Source organism: Pseudochaenichthys georgianus, chromosome 11 (genome assembly GCF_902827115.2).
Source record: "Pseudochaenichthys georgianus chromosome 11, fPseGeo1.2, whole genome shotgun sequence".
NCBI classification, from domain to species: Eukaryota; Metazoa; Chordata; class Actinopteri; order Perciformes; family Channichthyidae; genus Pseudochaenichthys; species Pseudochaenichthys georgianus.
Window position 1 is genome coordinate 33,490,070 of NC_047513.1, and position 19,624 is coordinate 33,509,693.

Sequence of the window (19,624 nt, forward strand, 5' to 3'; positions counted from 1 at the left end):
GTAAAAGGCCGTCGGCTAAAGACATCACTCTGTTTGGCCGTTCAGTTTAGCGAATCAGTGCATGAGAAGCGAAACGGAAGTGAGCGACCCAAACAAACTATTAAGAAGGCAAATCTGAGCTTTCATTTAACTCCAGCTCTCGACACAGGTTCGGGAAAGCCCCGCGAGATTCTCGCTGTAGAGGGAAAATGGAACGCGCTATTTGTCGTTTGTTTATATCAGGAGAGGTATTGCCACTCACGCATGCGCAGTTCGTACGTGCTACTTGGCCCTCGGCTGAAGTCTTTGCGGTGTGTTCCAGTGCGACACATGGCCGAGACGCAGAGACGCGAGGCGACACAACAGTCGTGTTCCGTCGGGACGTGTTCTTAGGTGTCAGATTGGTTTGTAGGGGCCTTAACAAAACGTGCATCAAGAAACAAACCCTAACAAGGCAAGAACCCTACCCTTGCTTTGAATTAGTCAAACGATTGAAAATGCTACTGCACAAGATGCAGTCCAAACAGGTGGGTTGTCTTTACTTTCTCATTGTATTCTCTCTGATAAGGAAATACAATTTCCGTCGTTAGTTACTGCTTGGAGGCCAAAGTATAAAACTCACAGGTCTAAGCTTGGAAAACAAGCCTCGAAATCACATCATTGTAGACACTAAAGCATTCATTGCACACATACATATTTGGGGATATAGGCAGTAGACCCAAGTGGATTCGCTCATGTTTGTATCATATTCTACATAAAAGGTCCCTGATTCCTTATTAAATATGCATCCCATGCTTGACGACATTTTCCTGACCTTCAGTCTATTCCTCCGGGAGTTTGAATATCCCTTGATTTTTACATCCCAATTATACGAAATCAGAAAAAACAATACTTACATAGCCAACTCAAAATCTGTTACCAGGCGAGAGGCAGAATACGTCAATAATGCAATGTTCCCTTCAGTTTTGCAACAATGGCCCTTTCTAAAATGTGCTCAGGATTATTGCAGCGGCACTGAAACATCCACTGAGAGCAAGTAGTCATGCACCATTATGTGCAGCACTTCCCAGAGCGAGTGCTATCGGCAAACACCATGTTACTTAAAACAGCCACCATGTCTACCTGCACACGGACGAGCTGACAAAGCACCTACTGCACAAAGACCTTTACTAGAGTACTGTAAGGCCAGCAGAAACACTTTCCTTTTACTAGCTTTTACTTTGTGAAGCTGAAGACTTACTTTAACAATGAAAGATGAATATTGATGAGCGACAAATAACAACCACCACATTTTAGCTGTGGGTGTAATCCTGTTTTCTTAGGCTTTACATGATACCTTTAGGGTTTAGGGTACCTTTAGGGCAGGGATGGGCAACTTTGATGGTGGTGGGGGCCACATAATTGATGTACTGGCCACCAGGGGGCCGCATATTCACTTGGAACACACACACAAAAATTCCATGTGTTGTATGTAATTATTAACAAATATACTAAGTCTGACATCTTCATTGACATTTTACAATCAAAGGGAACATCCTCTAATAAACTCACTAAACAAATATCAGTTCACAGAAATGTTATTTCATGTTTACAAGTGGCATGTTTGTATTGAACAGGTTATTAAACAGTGGAATACAACTATTTTAAACTATTGGAAAGCATGGAAAATGTGTGTGTGTTGAGATTAACCATTAGATGACATACACATGAAGTCATGAACACTAACCCAGACATTAGTTGTCTAACTTGAACCTAAAACACTTGTAGCCAGTCTCTGCATTCCCCTTATTCCACAATAAGGGGAATGTCAACACAGACACCTGTCAGCCCGCACTCGGCTGTTCCTCAGCGCCACTCCCCCTCCCTCCCTCCCGCTGAAAATATGAATGAAAATAGTAGTAATCATAGATAACACGGCAGGGTCCGTGACAGTTTGTTTTCATCTGATTTCAAATAAACAAAATCTTTTTAAGAATATTAAACTTTTTTCGCCAAATTCAGATGATAAATACAGCTTTTAAGCTTGTAAAGGCATAATTACAAGCGGCAACTTAACGTCACAGCAGGAATAACAACAGCCGGTGTTTCTTGTGAGGGATTCCCCGGGAAACAAACACAATACACACAAATGAGTCACAGATTGTTTTGCGGTATTTGAAATCATATACGCAGCTCGCGACGTAACTAGGAGTCTAGTGGACGGTATCAGTACTACAAGTAAAACAAATGAAAAAATATTATTATTATTTTTTATTATTATTATTAATTACGTTGTTTATAAATTAATCTGAGGGCCGCAAAAATAGGAGGTGGGGGCCGCATGCGGCCCGCGGGCCGCCATTTGCCTATCCCTGCTTTAGGGTATCATAGGTATCGTAGGGTCCGTGATGTCACCCATAGGATTCTGCAGAGTTGCCTAAAGTAGGCGGTGTCGGCCACTAACGGCTCGACAGTGACGTCAGAGTCTAACTCCCGCCTGCTCCAAATGGGGGCAAAGAGGCGGAACCGAGGCGGAACCTCCAAAAGCCATGAGATAGGTCCGATATTTAAATGAAGAATACTCGGCACCAACACCACAAACACGTCCGGGTTCAAGTTGTGTTCCCGGGATCAGCCGAGCAGTTGAGCCCCTGTAGCATCCTGGAGCTTACTGAGCTAACGGAGCTACTAGCAGAGAGACAGAAAGCTAGAAGCAGCACTCACTGCAGAGACCTGTCACTCAAGGTGACCACGCCCTAATGTATGCAAACACTTTAAGACCTAATATAACTAAAAGGGTTGCGTTATAAAACAATTCACCCCCCACACAGTAGTCATGAAGGGGGAATCTAACTATACAGAGAATATGGTTAAACATGTTTATTTCTGCTGTAAAGTTGGTCACTTTAACATGGGGGTCTATGGAAATTGCTCTCTTCTGCAGACTGCTCCTACTGGCCACTAGATGAACTGCAGTTTGAGGCACTTCCTTATTGGCCTCCCGGCTCTGCCCCAGAGTTTGCCGCTTGCTTTAATCACAAGAAACATGTCATATTCAATACTCCTGAAGTTTAATACATAGCAAATAATCTAAATTGCAATCTGTGGTCTGCAAAAATTGCAATTCGATATATTTTCCATTTAATTCAGCCCTCTCTAATGTTGTAAACCAAATGGGACATCTGTAGTGAAATCTGCAGGAGAGCTTAAGAGCTTTCTCACATTTCATGTCTTTGCTTTTTCTCACAGCAAGAGCTTGGAAAACTTTAGGGATTCTTTTCTGGTTCATCGAAAAATAAATCATGATTGAGGAAAAACTAAGAAGTTATTATATGTGTAATAAATATCATGCCAAACATCCTGCAGGTGTGTGACTGTGCTATTTAAGGCTTGAGTATTAAATAATCCACAATGCAAATCCATTCTCCACATCGAGATATCCATATCCTCAGTGTGACTAATGTCAGACAGCCCACTCAAACGCTTTAAACTTCACATGAAATAGATGTTGAAAGGCCGATAGATGGAGAGTACCAACATGTACTGTAAGAAAGCCCAAAATCCATGCAAGGGTTTCTTCTACAGTCCAGCTTGCCTTTTACCACGGGAGAACCGGACAGTGAAGAAGCAGGGAAGTTACAGTGAGAGAGAAAGAAATGATAATAGTGTGAGCTCTTGAAAGACCCGGGGCGTTTCATTCATGTTTAATCGCCTCTCAGACTGCAGCACCTCTTTGATATCGCTTAGTGGGGGCATGCTCGGCTGCTCATCGGGCATCCTTTGGTTAACGAGGGAACAATTAAATCACTGGCTGCTTTTCATGAATTTAAAAATACCTCTTTTCAGGCTGAGGGACTTCCGTCTGTGGAGAAGCCCTGTGTCTAATTACCAGCACTGTGTAGGGTACAGATTTTAAACCCAAAGTGCATATATAAAGGACTCGAACACTACCTTCTCAGCACAAAATAGCAGACATTAGCAGCCAGTGATGCTAACTAGTGAACATAGTGGAGCATATTGCAGCTAAATGGGCATATGTTCCCATTTGGAGGAGGTGTTGACCCACATTAGAGCTAAAACAGGGACTTATATATTGGACTCATTACATCGACACGTTCAACTCTTAATTTTCTCTAGAACGGCTGGATATGCAAATAAGGGATGGTATTGTATATGATTTAATTGCATATTGTACTTAAAAACAGCTACATTAAGTTGCTTATGGTGAATTTGCCGTATCAGGTCACTACTACAAAGAACACGGCTGATTCTTAACCCTTCGGAGTCGACCGTCACGCCGGCGTGATCAGATCACATGACCTGTTCAAGCCGGTGCCGCATAAAAACAACAGTCCGGACAACATTGCCGTGTGTTTCCGTCGAAAGTACTGGCTTGAAACTACCGTACTTTTCGGACTATAAAGCGCACCTGCATATAAACCGCAGCAGCTAAATCGTCCGTCTGTCTTGCTCTCGTTCTGTCTCTCGGTTCCACTTTACTTTGGCGCGCTACCTGTCTCACTCTTTTCCGGCCCTCCAGCTTTTCCTGCTGGAGCCCGCCGCTTAAAGGTGGCGGGCGCGGACCGGTCCTAGAGCCCGTAGAGTTAAAGGTGGTTAATTTTACCTGTAAAACCCATAGATTTAGGAGGCTCCCTAGTGGCCGTTAGCTGCACAAAAAAAATGGGGGGGAAAGTTGCGGCTTATAGTCCGAAAAGTACGGTATATGCCAGTCTTTGTTTCATGCAAAAAAGACCCAGTAAACACGGAGATACGATGATATAAAGTTAATACAAATATATATGCTACCTCAATCAAACTTTCACATTATCATAGTGACATCCCAGGGATATATTTCCAGCTTTGAAATGGTTTCGTTGTGAATGTTTGTGTTACCTATATAAAAAATAATATCATTTTCAAAATCTATTTTTACGTTTTCTTTTGTGATATTGGGTCCGAAATATTTATATAGCATCTCAAAATGAAAAAAATAACTATCAGGTTATATAGGTGAGGTTGTCCTTAAAAAAAAGATACCAAACATTGACATGTCAAACATTTCTTAATAGGGTTTAGTAAGACAAATCAAAAGTATGCGAAAACGGCCAAATTAGCCCAGGACTCCAAAGGGTTAAAGTACGGGAATTATCATAATTGTGTTGCTATTTTATCCTTTATTTATGAAAGATAGAAGAAGTATTTTGATGATTGTGGGAATTGTATCATGAATCGCAAATATTAAGGCAAGGGTAATCCCTAAAAAAAACAATTTTCCAAGAATAACTGTTTGCCAACGCTTGATGAAATATCAATGTTGAGTTCACGCATTGTTTTTTTAAACCCCAATCGGACAAAAGAGTCAAATCTGTCGGGTTTTAACATTCAACCTTCTTTGATTAAATATTACATGCTCAGTGTACGAGCACGTGTAAGACCCACCGTCAATAACAAACAGTTATTTTCCGTCAACGCAAAACAGAGAAAATTGGCGAGCCATGCTGAAATGATTAGCTTGACAAAGAAATGATACAAGGTGTGATAGCATTTTGGATTTGACAAGATAAAGGTCAAACTGTTTGCTGATTTTGTTTTTAATGCAACCTTACCGTGATGCTCGGTTATCAAAATTGTAGAGCTTGAAATGATTAAAAAATGTTCTTTGATAAGAAAGGGCAAGTGTAAACATGACTCCACTCTAAAGTCATGTTTGCCCGTCTACCCACAATGAAGCTCCGTGTGGTTTTAACGACGAATATGAAAGCCTCTCATCTCCCATGTTGTACAAGCAGCTCCACACACACGACACATACATGTGAGACCACGCATGAAGTGCAAGAAACCGGAGAAAACAGGCGACCCCGGGATCAAATCATCAAACAAAGAGGGTCACGGCAGATGAGACGCATTTAGAATTTCACACGTTGCTATCCGACAACCTGAATGGAAGACTTTACAACACTCTTTCACCTCTGCTCGGGCGATGTTATAACAACGTGCTCACTCACGCTGACAACTTTCACACTTCCATTTTCACTCTGAAATACATACACTCCAGAGATACAGGGAGCATCTGAATCAATGCCTAGGGTAATGAAAGTGAGGAGAACTGATAACGACAGGTGAATTTGAGCAGTCTTATTGATGTAAAAAGTGATTAGAGAATGTGTGTGGGGTTCAGCAATGTAAGCATTGGATGGAAAACGTTATTGGCCAGAGATAGAAAGAGAGTTATTTGAAAAAAACCGTACAAAGTTCAGTAAAGAAACCCAGTCTAGACTAGAGGAAAGGGAAAACCCCAAAATGTATAATGGGGCCTCTTTAAGAAAAGCTTAATCTTCAGAACCGTTATAATTAAAAGGCCCGTTAGAAAAATATTCCTCGTCCCCGGCTTGGACCTCAGGATCCATGTATCTGGGATCCTCTCCAGAAGGGAAGGAGTCATCACATACAGAGAATCAGCTAGTTCCTGAGCAGTGTCCTTCACATGCTGATATCCCAGAGAGGGAGTTACACAGTCACAAGATGGAGGAATACTGCTTCTTGTAATCATACATCCTGTCATGAACAAAAATACTTTTTTCTCAAAATGTTGGCTTTTTTCTGAAAATCTCAAAAATCGGACTTTCTCTGAAAATTCTGACTTTTTCTCAAAATCTGAAAAAATGGTGTATTTTTCCTCAAAATTCAAATTGTTCTAAAAATCATGACTTTTTCCTCAAAATTCTTACATTTTCTCAATATTTTTAAATTCGGACTTTTTGTCAATCTCAAAAATGTTAATCCCTCGTCTCCTCACCTCTCGCACCTCAGGATCCATGTGTCTGGGATCCTCTCCAGAAGGGAAGGAGTCATCACATACAGAGCATCAGCTAGTTCCTGAGCAGTGTCCTTCACATGCTGATATCCCAGAGAGGGAGTCACACAGTCACAAGGTGGAGGAGTAGAAAGCAGTATTCAATGTTTACTTCAGATTAGCTCCACGTCAGAAATGAGCATGCTTGATGTCTCTCTCCATAGAGGCTGAGTCATCATGTTCATCACATAGCTATCACATGCCTCAAACAGTCCTGATGCTCTTCTAGGTCATCAGACATCCTGTCATGTTCACAGCTACAGTTGATACCTTAGTTAGCATGTGACTCTCATATTGGAAGAGGACATTCAGGATGTTCCCAACAAGGCCCAAGACCTAAAATTACTCTATATTATGAGACAAAGGCAACATCTGGAGAAACACCTTTAAGTAAGGCACTTCCAAAGTCTGACACATATCAAACCACTTCAGTTCGTTAAGTCCTGGAACTGTGAATGCACCACCTCAACGGGGACGTGACATAAATTCCTGTGAGCTGATGGAAAAGGGAAGTTCATCCACCTTTTATATCCACCCTGCCACTTCCTTGTTAAATCTTAACTCCGTTAGAGCCCTGAGTGCCACAGCTCTCAATAAATCATTCACAGCAACCCTGACTAACAGCTAATGACCACCAACGCATTTTAACAAGTGTGCTCTGAAATACAGCCTTCCTGGAAATGCTCCTCGTAGAGAAGCATTTAAAAAAACATCGAAGCAATTCAATGTCAAGGGGCACCGATAGATGGAGAGTTAAGACGCTCGGGGTCAGGCCAGTTCAAGGCTAATTCTGATTGAACGAGGTTAGGACACTTTTCGTATTGCTCGGCAGCTAATTGGAAGAGACAGTAATGGCTGGCTTTATGCTCAAAAGCACATTAGCCCTTCAATAAACTTAACTCACAAGTACACCCTTCAAGAAAAGGATTAGGGAGCATTCGCGGCCGTAAACCTATACACATTAAAGGGGACATATCATGCTATATTTGACGAATATATTGTTCGCGTCGCTGCACATTATCCCTTATGATTATACAGAGTCATTATTCATTTGTTTTAAAGCAGGAGGCGGAAACGCTTGCCTCGGGGAGGGAGAAAAAGATCCACAGCGGAGAATAAACAGAAGGGTAACCACGGCAACCATGCAAGGGAAGTCTTCTTCGCTGCTTTTGTGGCAGACTACAGCGCCACTTACAGGCCTGGCATATGTACTACAGCGTCTCCAGCGCTTCCGAGCGGCAATGGCCGGACGTGGCCCAACCTCTCATTCCCCTGATAGGTGGAGAGTTGACCACTAAGCAGAGCACCCCTTCTATGACGTAGAAAATAATTCAAATCTGGATCAGTCTGTATCAGATCCATTACAGCCCCTTTTTTAGAGATTTGGGTATAGAGGAAAAGAGAGAGGGTTGTATTTTCTGACACTTGGTGAGTTCCCTGACACACGGGGACACATATTCATGTATAAAAGACGTACAAGAGTGCATTTTGCATGATAGGTCCCCTTTAAGATAAAAGGAAATTGCGTAATTCCCAAAACATTCACAAAGGGTGAAATGCACATCCACTGCGCAGGCATTCAAATGGCGGCATGATACTCATCTGCTTTTTTTTTTAACAAATTGGTTCCCTTTAGTGTTTACTTCCTGTCCGTCTCCTTCTGCTGTCCCTTTAGTGTTTACTTCCTGTCTGTCTCCTTCTGCTATTCCCTTTAGTGTTTACTTCCTGTCCGTCTCTTTCTGCTGTCCCTTTAGTGTTTACTTCCTGTCTGTCTCCTTCTGCTGTTTCCTTTAGTGTTTACTTCCTGTCTGTCTCCTTCTGCTGTTCCCTTTAGTGTTTACTTCCTGTCCGTCTCCTTCTGCTGTCCCTTTAGCGTTTACTTCCTGTCCGTCTCCTTCAGCTGTCCCTTTAGTGTTCACTTCTTGTCTTCTTCTGTTGTTCCCTTTAGTGTTTACTTCCTGTCTTCTTCTGCTGTTTCCTTTAGTGTTTACTTCCTGTCTGTATCCTTCTGCTGTATATTCAAAAAGAATTCCACTGCGTTTTCCAATGTTTTTTGTCCAAAGTTGACTTTAACATTTAAGACCTTCTTTATGTGGATTGATTTGACTGTACTTAGTCCCTTGATCATCCTTAGCAACGGTCTGTTCTCCTCGGTAACGGTCTGTTAGCCAGTATTAACAACCATTGGAACGTCCAAATTGACCAATCGGAACCCATTAAACTGAGCCGTGTAATAAACTGGATTTACGATGAAGTGTATTTTTTCCTGTAGTGCTGAAGTGCACAGCGTATGAAACATTAATGTAACTGCATTAAAAGATCTTAAAAATACTTGAGACATTTAATTATCCGAGTAAAAAGATCTGTGGGACATGCAGTAGAGCGCAAAGACGTTCAAAGAACCGTCTGATCCTTTTCGCAAAGTGCAAGAAATTAAATTAACTTCAGATCACCTTTGTTGAAGCCAATTCATTTTGATTTGTTTCCAACAGTGGTTGCCAACACTTGTCCTTGGGACTCACAGCACTGCTTAATTGGAACTTGCTTTTAACCTGTCACTGTAGCTGCAAATCTGCCCAAGCTGTGTACCATGGATTTTAAATTGGAATAACAATAAAGATAATAAAGCAAGAAAGTATTCTCTGCATGCCAAACGGAACAGAACATGAAAGTTGTTTTACAAAGAAGAAAGGCATTAGAAGATACTGAAAGACGGTGAGGACAAAACAGAGACGTTCACATCGCTACAGTATCTTAGCAACAGATGTATGTCTACTTTGTGCCAAATACAAGAAAGTGGTGAAGAAAGGGATGAAGACTGACAGGATGACAACTCTTAAGGTCCTGAAGGAGTGGAGGTCCTACAGAGTTGAGTATAATCAGGAAGCCTTCTTCTATGAAATCTTAAATTGCCTTTTAATGGTGGACAAGGCAACAAGACAGCAGAAAAATGTTCTGTCAGACAGGAACATTCAGTCTTCTAACAGTCTGATAGAAGTACACGTCAGATCTCTCTTCAATACCTCTTTCTACAGAAATCAAAGCCTTTGTCTGAACAGTGATTTCTCTGGCAATGTTTTCTCTCTTAAAAGGTCCCCTATTATCCTGTTTTTCATCAATACATCACAGCTCTCAGATATATACAACACATGTCTTCCCATAATCCCCTCTGTTTCAGCCAGAGGTTGCGCTAGACTTTTTCGCTGCCCATCATTTTGACGGACAGGATCGTAAAACTTCCGTCAAAATCCAGAATTACCCGTCTGCCTTTACACAACTCTGACGAGGGGGGGGGAGAGCATGCGCCGTGTTATGCATGGCTGCTGCACCTCGCGGGAGCGTGCACAGCGTAAAGCCAAAACTCACAGATATTTCAATGATCTGTACGGCACAGTTAGGTTTGGAAACGGTATCATTTCCTTTTTGGAGGGCACGCATAACACGGCATAACACTCAAATAACATCAAACTGCCTGGCTGTGGATGGACACAAACAAGATCAGAGACGCAGAGAAAAATAGTTTTACTGGTGAAGAAAACTTACATCTTCAGAGCAGTGAGGCTGGATTCAAAAAGGCAGAGAGAACTAAGTCTGGAGGTGCAACGTTAAGGACAACAGTCGGTATCTATTTGGCCAACAACGTGTAATGGCTCCTATTCTCTTTCTACACGGGGATCCTCGGAGCTAGATCATGTTCAGAATGTGTTTCATTCACTTTCAAGAAATGACTCAGAGCAGAATACTGATCAGGCACAACATTGAAAAGGAGAAGGAAGAAATGCTCAACAAGCAAATGGGTTTCAAATATAGATGTTAACGTAGCCTATTGAGTCATTATGTGCACTTAGTTATAATCATCCAACACTTTATTCCACTTCCATTCAGAGAGCAGCAACATGATCGCAACTACATACTCACCAGATGATACTACAAGGAAGATCTGTCCTCTATAGAAGACACCCATGGTGTGAGGGAGCTCTGTAACGGCTCATGTTTTCTACGAGCCTCGTGGAGAACACAGAGTGGGGCCGCACGATTTGGGGAAATAATCTAATTGCGATTTTTCTGACCGATATTGCGATTCGATTTGCGATTTTGTTTTTAAGCGACCCAACGGAAGTTTATTGTAAAATGCGGCCATATCTCCGGCTAGGAAGGTCGCATCAACGTGCCGTCTCTAGCGCCCCGCAGCCCGAGCTACGACTGAAAGAACTAAACTTACATGAAACTTCTGTTGGGTTGCTTTAAAGTCGAGCTTCAGTTTGAGATGCACCCTGTGATAGAAACACGTGATGGAGCATCACTAACCTGACTCAGAAACCATCTGAAGCTCCATTGGAAGCCATTTGGAAAGGGCAGGCACTTTCAAGAGCACGTGGCAGGTGATTGGATCAATCTGTCTATCACCTTCTATCATGGGCCACTTCTGATTGGTTAACAATGGCTGGTACATGTGGAGCACAGCACTTCTGATTGGTGTGGAGGACTGACTCACAAGAAGAACATCGCAGGGTTTGTGATTTGATAATCGCATAATTTCAAATCGATTACCGTACTTTCCGGACTATAAAGCGCACCTGCATATAAGCTGCAGCAGCTAAATTGTCCGTCTGTCTTGCTCTCGTTCTGTCTCTCGGTTCCACTTTTACTTTGGCGCGCTACCTGTCTCGCTCTTTTCCGGCCTCCAGCTTTTCCTGCTGGAGCCCGCCGCTTAAAGGTGGCTGGAGCGGACCGGTCCTAGAGCCCATAGTGTTAAGATGGTTAATTTTACCTGTAAAATCCATAGATTTAGGAGGTCCCCTAGTGGCCGTTAGCTGCACAAAAAAAATGGGGGAAAAAGTCGCGGCTTGTAGTCCGAAAAGTACGGTAATCGTTCAGCCCTAATACAGAGTATGTAGATTGATGCACGCAATACCCCTAATGTGCAAAACTACAGTCCTTGATACAATTTTAACACGTTTGTTACATTAATTCACTTTTTAAATTCTCATAAACTTAATTCTAGGGACCGCTTTGTGTACCAGGCTGTCAACACGTTTATTTCTTGGGCATTTGAAGTAAGGGGAGATTGACCAGTTTGCCGCATGTTGTTACTCAACTCTAAATAAACGTATTTGTTCTGGGAAATGTCACATCCCACTGACAAATATAACATTCAACAGATGTAGAAAACCTAATCAAATATCCCCTCAGTAGTGTCAGAGGCCTGTCCTTCAGCTATAACAGAGTCTGATGTGTTCATAACTCGCCGACTGCCTGCTGTCTGTTTGGATTTAATATCCATGGAAACAGACCCGACCGTCTGGCTTCGGCATCGCAGAGATGATGAAGTGGCGTGTTAAGATAATAGTCATTGGGCGAAGGAAGACCGGAAAATACACGGCACCTTTTGCAAAAGGATTCTCAATGGGGTTCTTGCCAAGTGCAATTTAAACTAAGCATCCCGCTCTCACCCGAGGCATGCAGGATCAACAGAGGAGGGTGCCAGCAGTGATGACACTTGGAGGAAACATGCGAGAGTAAATATCTGGTACAGAGTTCCTGTTCCTGTTATCATATTTGATTAACAAAGGCTGCTGGAGAAGAAACATTGAAGACGGAGGGATTTTAAAAGTGGTACGAGAATACGTCGTAAAAACTTACTCTTTAAATATTAAAAAAGTAGTGTTGATATGTGGAGATTATCCTGCTGAACAAAACGTGACAGAATATTTGATCTAATTGAGTTATCATATTTATATATGTTTTGTAGCTTGTGGAAGTGCGCTCCGAAATATTTGTTGATCTTGTTTATTGGTATTTATTTAAATGTAAATATAGCATTTATTTTAGTATTGGTTTTTCAGTTGAATTATGCGTTCAGGGTAATCAACAGATAAAACGATACTGTTCAAATTATTATTTGTATTTGTTTTAAAGTTCAATAAATTGATGTTTTCAAAGTCAATGAATAATCGTATTTAATTACATTGTACATTACATTACATCAGTGCTTCTCAAAGTGTGGTCCGCGGACCACTGGTGGTCCGTGAGCGCCCCCTAGTGGTCCGTGAGTATATTGGTAAAATTTGAAATAAATACATTTATTTAAGTTTTTCCCACTCTCGCGGGAATATCTCCGCAATGGAACGAGCTTAAGTTTAACTTTCGATTGCATGATATAGCCCAGATAAATACCTTCATCACACATGTGGCCACTTGTTTGTACCATTTTCAGGCGATTTGTAAAAAACGATGTGTTTTTGGATATTTGCGGAGTTAGGTGGTCCGCGAGTGTTTTTTTATTGGTTAAGTGGTCCTTGGTATGAAAAAGTTTGAGAAACACTGCATTACATGTTACTTATTAGACGCTTTATCCAAAGCAACTTACATACTCAATACTGTGGGCAACCAGGGACACAACGACATGCTGACTGCAGCGGGGTTTGAACCTGTGACCTCAACACCAAGGCTATAACCACTGCGCCACACGCCTCCCTTTAATAATCGTGATATCAATTATTGACCAAAATAATCGTGATTATGATTTTTGCCATAACCGAGCAGCCCTAGTGTATACGATATATTTGTTGTAAATGTGTATCCACATGCTTTACGTTGATGAATATACGAGTGTGTGCACATGAGTATGTAGGCATGTGTGTGAGAGAATCATTGGGGTGCCAGGGGGGTAAAACATTTAGAAAAATCTTAATGACAACAAATAAATAAATGTGTGTTTGCAAAAGATCTTGTTTTCCAAAATCAAATGGACACATCTCATTGGCTGTTAGCTTTCAAGGGAGACGCTAAGCGATGCTAACGGGCTACACAATGACATCATCCCTGCATCGCTCGAAACAAAATAAAAATGTGGATTTTGCAAATACCTTAGCACACTGGCCTCACTGGATGCTGGCTGGATCTTCTTTTCCTCCACGCTCATCTCCTGAGGAATGATCCCTCCTCCACTTTCTCCTCCTCCTCCTCCTCCTTCTGCTGCTGCTGCTGTTTTCTGTCCAGCTTCTGGCTGCTGCTCCTCTTCATCATCATCATCATCATCATCATCATCATCATCATCCCCTTCCTCATTACCTGGCTTCTCTTTGCCCTGGCTTTCACTTTCGTTGTCGCTCTCTTCGTCTAACATGTCGTCCACCTGTTTTTTTAGAAAAAGGAGTTGCTATGAAATATTGTTTTACGGTGGCAAGAGAAACGTTTTTTCAATAACTTGTCATGTTGAGGTAAATGTTGATTGCCGCGTGTCTGATGGATTGATCTTGTAATCAGTTTGAAGCAGGATGATAAACGTATCACATCCAGTTTCTACCAGTCGAATACAGTCTTTCTCGCTATATATCTTGTCCACTATCTAAAGAACACTGAACATTTGAATTACACTAGACAATTGAGTGCCATCGACTCTTCAGCAGCAAGTAGAAGAAAGAAAACTGGGATTAATTCAGGGGGACATCGTCTTGAGTCAAGCCAAGATAATTATAGGCATCAGGCCAGGCTCATTAAAGTCTTTGGTCATTTGGACAGCAAAGCTCCGCGGTGAAGGTGAAACCGCCGGAAGCAACGCTGGGAATTAAAAAAACTTGTAAATACGTTGGGTCAGCGTTCCATTCGCTAAAATCAAATTTGAATGAATATGACTCCGCGGGGCACCAACAAATTACAGAGTAGGATACAAAATAAGAGCTGAAAGGGCGTGTGTGTGTGTGTGTGTGTGTGTGTGTGTGTGTGTGTGTGTGTGTGTGTGTGTGTGTGTGTGTGTGTGTGTGTGCCTTCACCATCATTGCTAAGGATTTATAAAGAGGATCCAATTCTGTATACATATTTATATTTGTGGAGGTTTGCTCTTCCCTGCAGTGTGTTCTCTAGGTTTTAGTGCATGCAATTGGTCTGCAAAGGCTAAAATCCCTGTGTTCCCTCCAGAGGGAGTTTCTCTGTCACATTTTTTTACTTCCTGAATATAGTGACATCACTTTGTAACACTAGCGCTTCTATTGGATAGTGTTCCTACTAGGGTTGGGAACCGAAACTCGGTTCCAGATGAGAACCGATAAGAAAATGCCGGGTACCGGGTACCCATACAAAATACACAATTTCGGTTCTGCTTAACGGTTCCTAAATGCGGTAGACCCGATGGAATACAGGGTAGGCGGACTGGCCATCTGTGTGTTCTGGAGAATCGCAGAACGGCCGGTCGTCAGCGGGCCGTTGACGGCCGGCTCGGTACGCTGACGGCCGGCACCGCCCTTCATTTTTTTAAACGGCATCATGTAAATTGCGCTGACAGGCGACAGAGGTCCACAGTTTCCCCGCAGCGAGGCTCCCCCGCCCTCCCATAGACAGTTCACGAGCTCAGTCACTTCATAACACCAAAGATGGGTCGCGGTAAACGCTCTGAAGTGAGGCTCCACTCCACTAAGAAAGAAAAAGACAAGGCACAGTGTAATGCCACAGGCATTCCTGTCTTCAAATCAAAAATACTAAGGTTAAGGTAGAATGTATTATTGTACCTTAATACCCTCCTCCATTCCAAAAATTATACATAAATTAAAAAGATATATATAGTTTTGCCACAGGCATAGCCGAGTTAAAATAAAGCACAGCTATTGTGGAATACATTTGTATTGCATGTATATTTTTTTATTTGTAACACTTTCAGTTAAAGCTTAAAAGAATAAAGATATTTTTGTTATCTAAACGTTTGACCTCTTTCTTTTACAATTTTAGAATCGAAACGGGGAATCGATAAGAACCGGAATCGATACATTTCAAACGATACCCATTCCTAGTTCCAACCCATTGTACGTGATAGGCTAAGGGACGGGACTTCCCTAAGCTGTTGTCCAATCACAACAGAGCCGGCCAGCTAACCAATCAGAGCAGACTGGGCTCTGGTTTCAGACAAAGGGTGAAAAGAGGTGCTGCAGCATGAGAGAAATAAAGAGCTTTTTGAACATTAAAGCATGAAGACATGAAGTAGAGACACTACATACTGATATACACCTGGACATCAGCAGGAGAGGACTCTTTAAAGTAGAGACACTACATACTGATATACACCTGAACATCAGCAGGAGAGGACTCTTTAAAGTAGAGACACTACATACTGATATACACCTGAACATCAGCAGGAGAGGACTCTTTAAAGTAGAGACACTACATACTGATATACACCTGAACATCAGCAGGAGAGGACTCTTTAAAGTAGAGACACTACATACTGATATACACTTGAACATCAGCAGGAGAGGACTCTTTAAAGTAGAGACACTACATACTGATATACACCTGAACATCAGCAGGAGAGGACTCTTTAAAGTAGAGACACTACATACTGATATACACCTGGACATCAGCAGGAGAGGACTCTTTAAAGTAGAGACACTACATACTGATACACACCTGAACATCAGCAGGAGAGGACTCTTTAAAGTAGGTGCCAATCCCTTCCTGTTCTGAGTAAACCTCAGAAGAGTTCTTTGCTCATACTGACACATATCAAGGCACTGTACAGTATATAGTGAGTGCAGCAATTTCTGCTTCTGGTCACGACCCTTTAAAGAGCCATGCACAGTTCACCATGTCAGAAGGGGACTTGCAACCTTAGCAGAAATGGAAGCGTTGCATAACTTCCCACATCGCTTTTCTTTTCTTTCTGGCTGTAATCAAAGGCCAAGCCAACAGCCCACCATGAGACTTTTGAGACCACTAAAAGCTAGTTTACAGTAAGGCTATTGCAAATGGAATTTAGAGGGAGGGAGAATCTAGGGCATGCCATTTATTATAAGCTAAATCCTTCAGTTGCAACTCCATGTCGTTAAGCACTAAGCTGTTTTCTACTGTAATGATTTATCTCGTTTGAGGAAGACGCACAATAGGTAGAGGAATGACCCATTTCTTTTAAATGCATTTCAAAAGAGGTTAAATGATGTGACTGACATCTAAATCATTTTTGTTTTACCGTCCAGCAAAGTTATTGAGATGTCACTTCCAAAGTCTGGACGTAACTTATACTGACTGAAATCTGGCCTGAGGGGTTTCTCTAAGTGAAATATTTATGCACGGAAAAAGAAACCGACAGCCGTTGACTTTAAATGAAAGCCAGCAATTAGGAGTAGCTGCTACTGTGGGAGTAGTGAAGTCCTCCAGCGGTTTCTATCAGCAGGATTACAGAACAGCTTCTGATTAGCCCGGGCATGGGCCAAGAAAAAAGCCAACACATTTTGGAGTGGTTCTGAATCACGGGGCGGATACATGCATTGTTTTTGCACTTGCTGTATGGCAGGGGTGTCAAACTCAAGGCCCGGGGGCCAAATCCGGCCCGCGACTTCATTTAATGTGGCCCGCAAGAGCTTTCAAAGAATATAATACGTTTATTATACGGTTACATGCCACTTTACTACATGTAAGTATGTTGCCCAAAAACTACATGTCCCACAATGCATCTCGTTTTGTGACATGCACACTGAAGAGACTTGCAATTATTTGCCCTGGACTTCTGCATTCAAACGTAGTTAGTTATTACCCTATCTGATAATAATCCAATTCAGAGGCAATAATATAATATAATACATTATTTTATATATTTATATGTATATTTATATAGTAACATCCGGCCCTTTGAGTGCAACCATAATGCTAATGTGGCCCGTGATGAAATTGAGTTGGACACCCCTGCTGTATGGCAACAGCCTTGATAGATGTCTGTGCTCTCCGAGAGGCCTTCTAGTTTATTAAATGAGTGTTTTGAAATGCCATTTTATAATATTGTTCTGCTTCACTATTTCTTAATGCACTTTGAATTGCCCTGTGTTGAAAGGTGCTGCATACATAAACCTGCCTTGCCTTATTAATATCTGAAATTAAGCTGAAGAGTACGTTCGCTCATATTCAGTCACTCCTCAGCGGCATCTAATCAGCTGATTACGAGCGCCCGCTCCCAACCAATTGCATGTGGCCACGGTCTCCAGCAGCCAATCATCGCGCTGCAGTTTAAATATGTCTTCTCCTGCAGTCATTTAAGCGTTAACGCTGCAAGCCCTCCTCCACCCCATCGACCTAATGTCATCAAATCCAGTGCCCAGGTCGAGCTAATCAGAAGTCCACTAAAATCCAGACCTGCATTCCTCTTCTTCATCCCACCTCTTCATCAAATCAAATCCCATCAACATACCCACCAGTGTCTAGACTGGCATATATCTTAAAGGTCACCTATTATGCAAAATCCTCTTCTCCATGTCTCTTCTACATCAACAAGTGTCCCCTCTTCTTCATGTCTTCAAGGTGCTATAATAAATAAACTAGTGCTGTCAAAATTATCGCGTTAACGGAGGTAATTAATTTTTTGAATTAATTGTGTCAAAATATTAACGCATTTAACGCATGTGCAGAATGTCCCGCCCCATACGTGCCACCAGTGGCAGCGCCAGGGTATGGCTGGGGTAGGCTACACCCATACCAAGAAATGGCTTAGCCCCACCATGAGACATGATGTTAAAGTAAGCAAAATAAAGTCTGCCAACTCGCGCGGAGTAAATTGCACAGACAGCAGTTAGTAAGACTGATTTCAGTAGCCACGGTTTTGGTCACGTAGTGATCGTCTTCTCAATAGAACATCTTTGATAACGGCGTGGTGTTGTTGCAGGAAGTCCGACGGAGAATACTCTTGCTGTAGTACAGGGGTGCACATAACTGGTACGCAGGTTATGTGCGTAATCTGAAATGCTTACCGTCAGTTGTGTCACAAAGCGCATTTGCGTACCGACGTACTTGTGAAGCTTTTCCAGAAGGCGGTTAGATCACCGGACGACAGAGTCGGTCTCCGTGTGCACAGACAGGGCTGCTGTTAACGTCGGTCTGTACAACGGAACTGTGCCAAAACTACGCCAACCGGCTGCGGAGGGAGACTCCCCCCATCACTGGAGAACTGCGCTGAAACAGCTGATCACAACGTTCACACTCTGTGGTCCCGAAGTACTCCACTAGCCCCCCCCCCCCTCTGTCGACTTTCCTGAAGTACTCCCCCGTTGATGGAAATCAACACGTAATGAATTAAGACGCCACGGTTTGATGATTGATAGGTGTGTGGGTTGTCTTTCATTTTGACACGCAGAAAAATGTTATAATAAACAGATACTGTATGTTAAATGGATATATCCGCCTTCTTTCATTTATCTTTCCATTCCCAACAACAATATACATAAAGAAATCGCTTATTTTGGACATAGTTCGAATGGTGATTAATCTGATTAATTAATTTTTAAGCTGTGATTAATCTGATTAAAAATGTTAATCGTTTGAAAGCCCTAAAATAAATGTATTATTATTATATTATTATAATAAGGCGCAGTTGATTGCTAAATACCACTCATATAATCGGTGCACAGAGGAAGGAAATGGATTGCGTTCAAAGGGGGAAAGCTCACCTAAGTCCCAAGGGAGAAGAATGCAAATGAGGAAACATGGTGACTTTCTAGTGCAGGGGGGTCAAACTGAAATACACAGTGGGCCAAAATTTAAAAATCAGTACTAGTCGAGGGCCGGACTGGTTCAATGTTTATTGCAGAACTTATTGAAATGAACTTATTGCACATATTAACCCTGGAACTAACAAAGCTTAAATTATTGCCTATAAATATACCGGCGGGCCAGATCTAATAGCAATTAGAAATTATCCTGCGGGCCGAAATTAAATCCACCACGGGCCTGATTTGGCCCCCGGGCCTCGAGTTTGACACATGTGTTCTAGTGAATCAAAGAAAAGTTGAAAGTGGCAAGGCTGGTGCAACAGAAGCACAGAAACCTCCATTGCCACCG

General features: G+C 42.1%; 1 protein-coding gene across 1 annotated transcript in view; it reads right to left on the bottom strand.

The window, feature by feature from the left end:
* The window catches only part of ctdp1 (CTD (carboxy-terminal domain, RNA polymerase II, polypeptide A) phosphatase, subunit 1), a 120,059-nt gene that overhangs the window by 51,485 nt on the left and 48,950 nt on the right, over positions 1-19,624 (bottom strand). Inside the window, exon 10 of the mRNA XM_034094173.1 lies at positions 13,681-13,949. Within this exon, the coding sequence (XP_033950064.1) occupies positions 13,681-13,949 (269 nt within the window). The remainder of the gene's footprint in view (positions 1-13,680; positions 13,950-19,624) is intronic.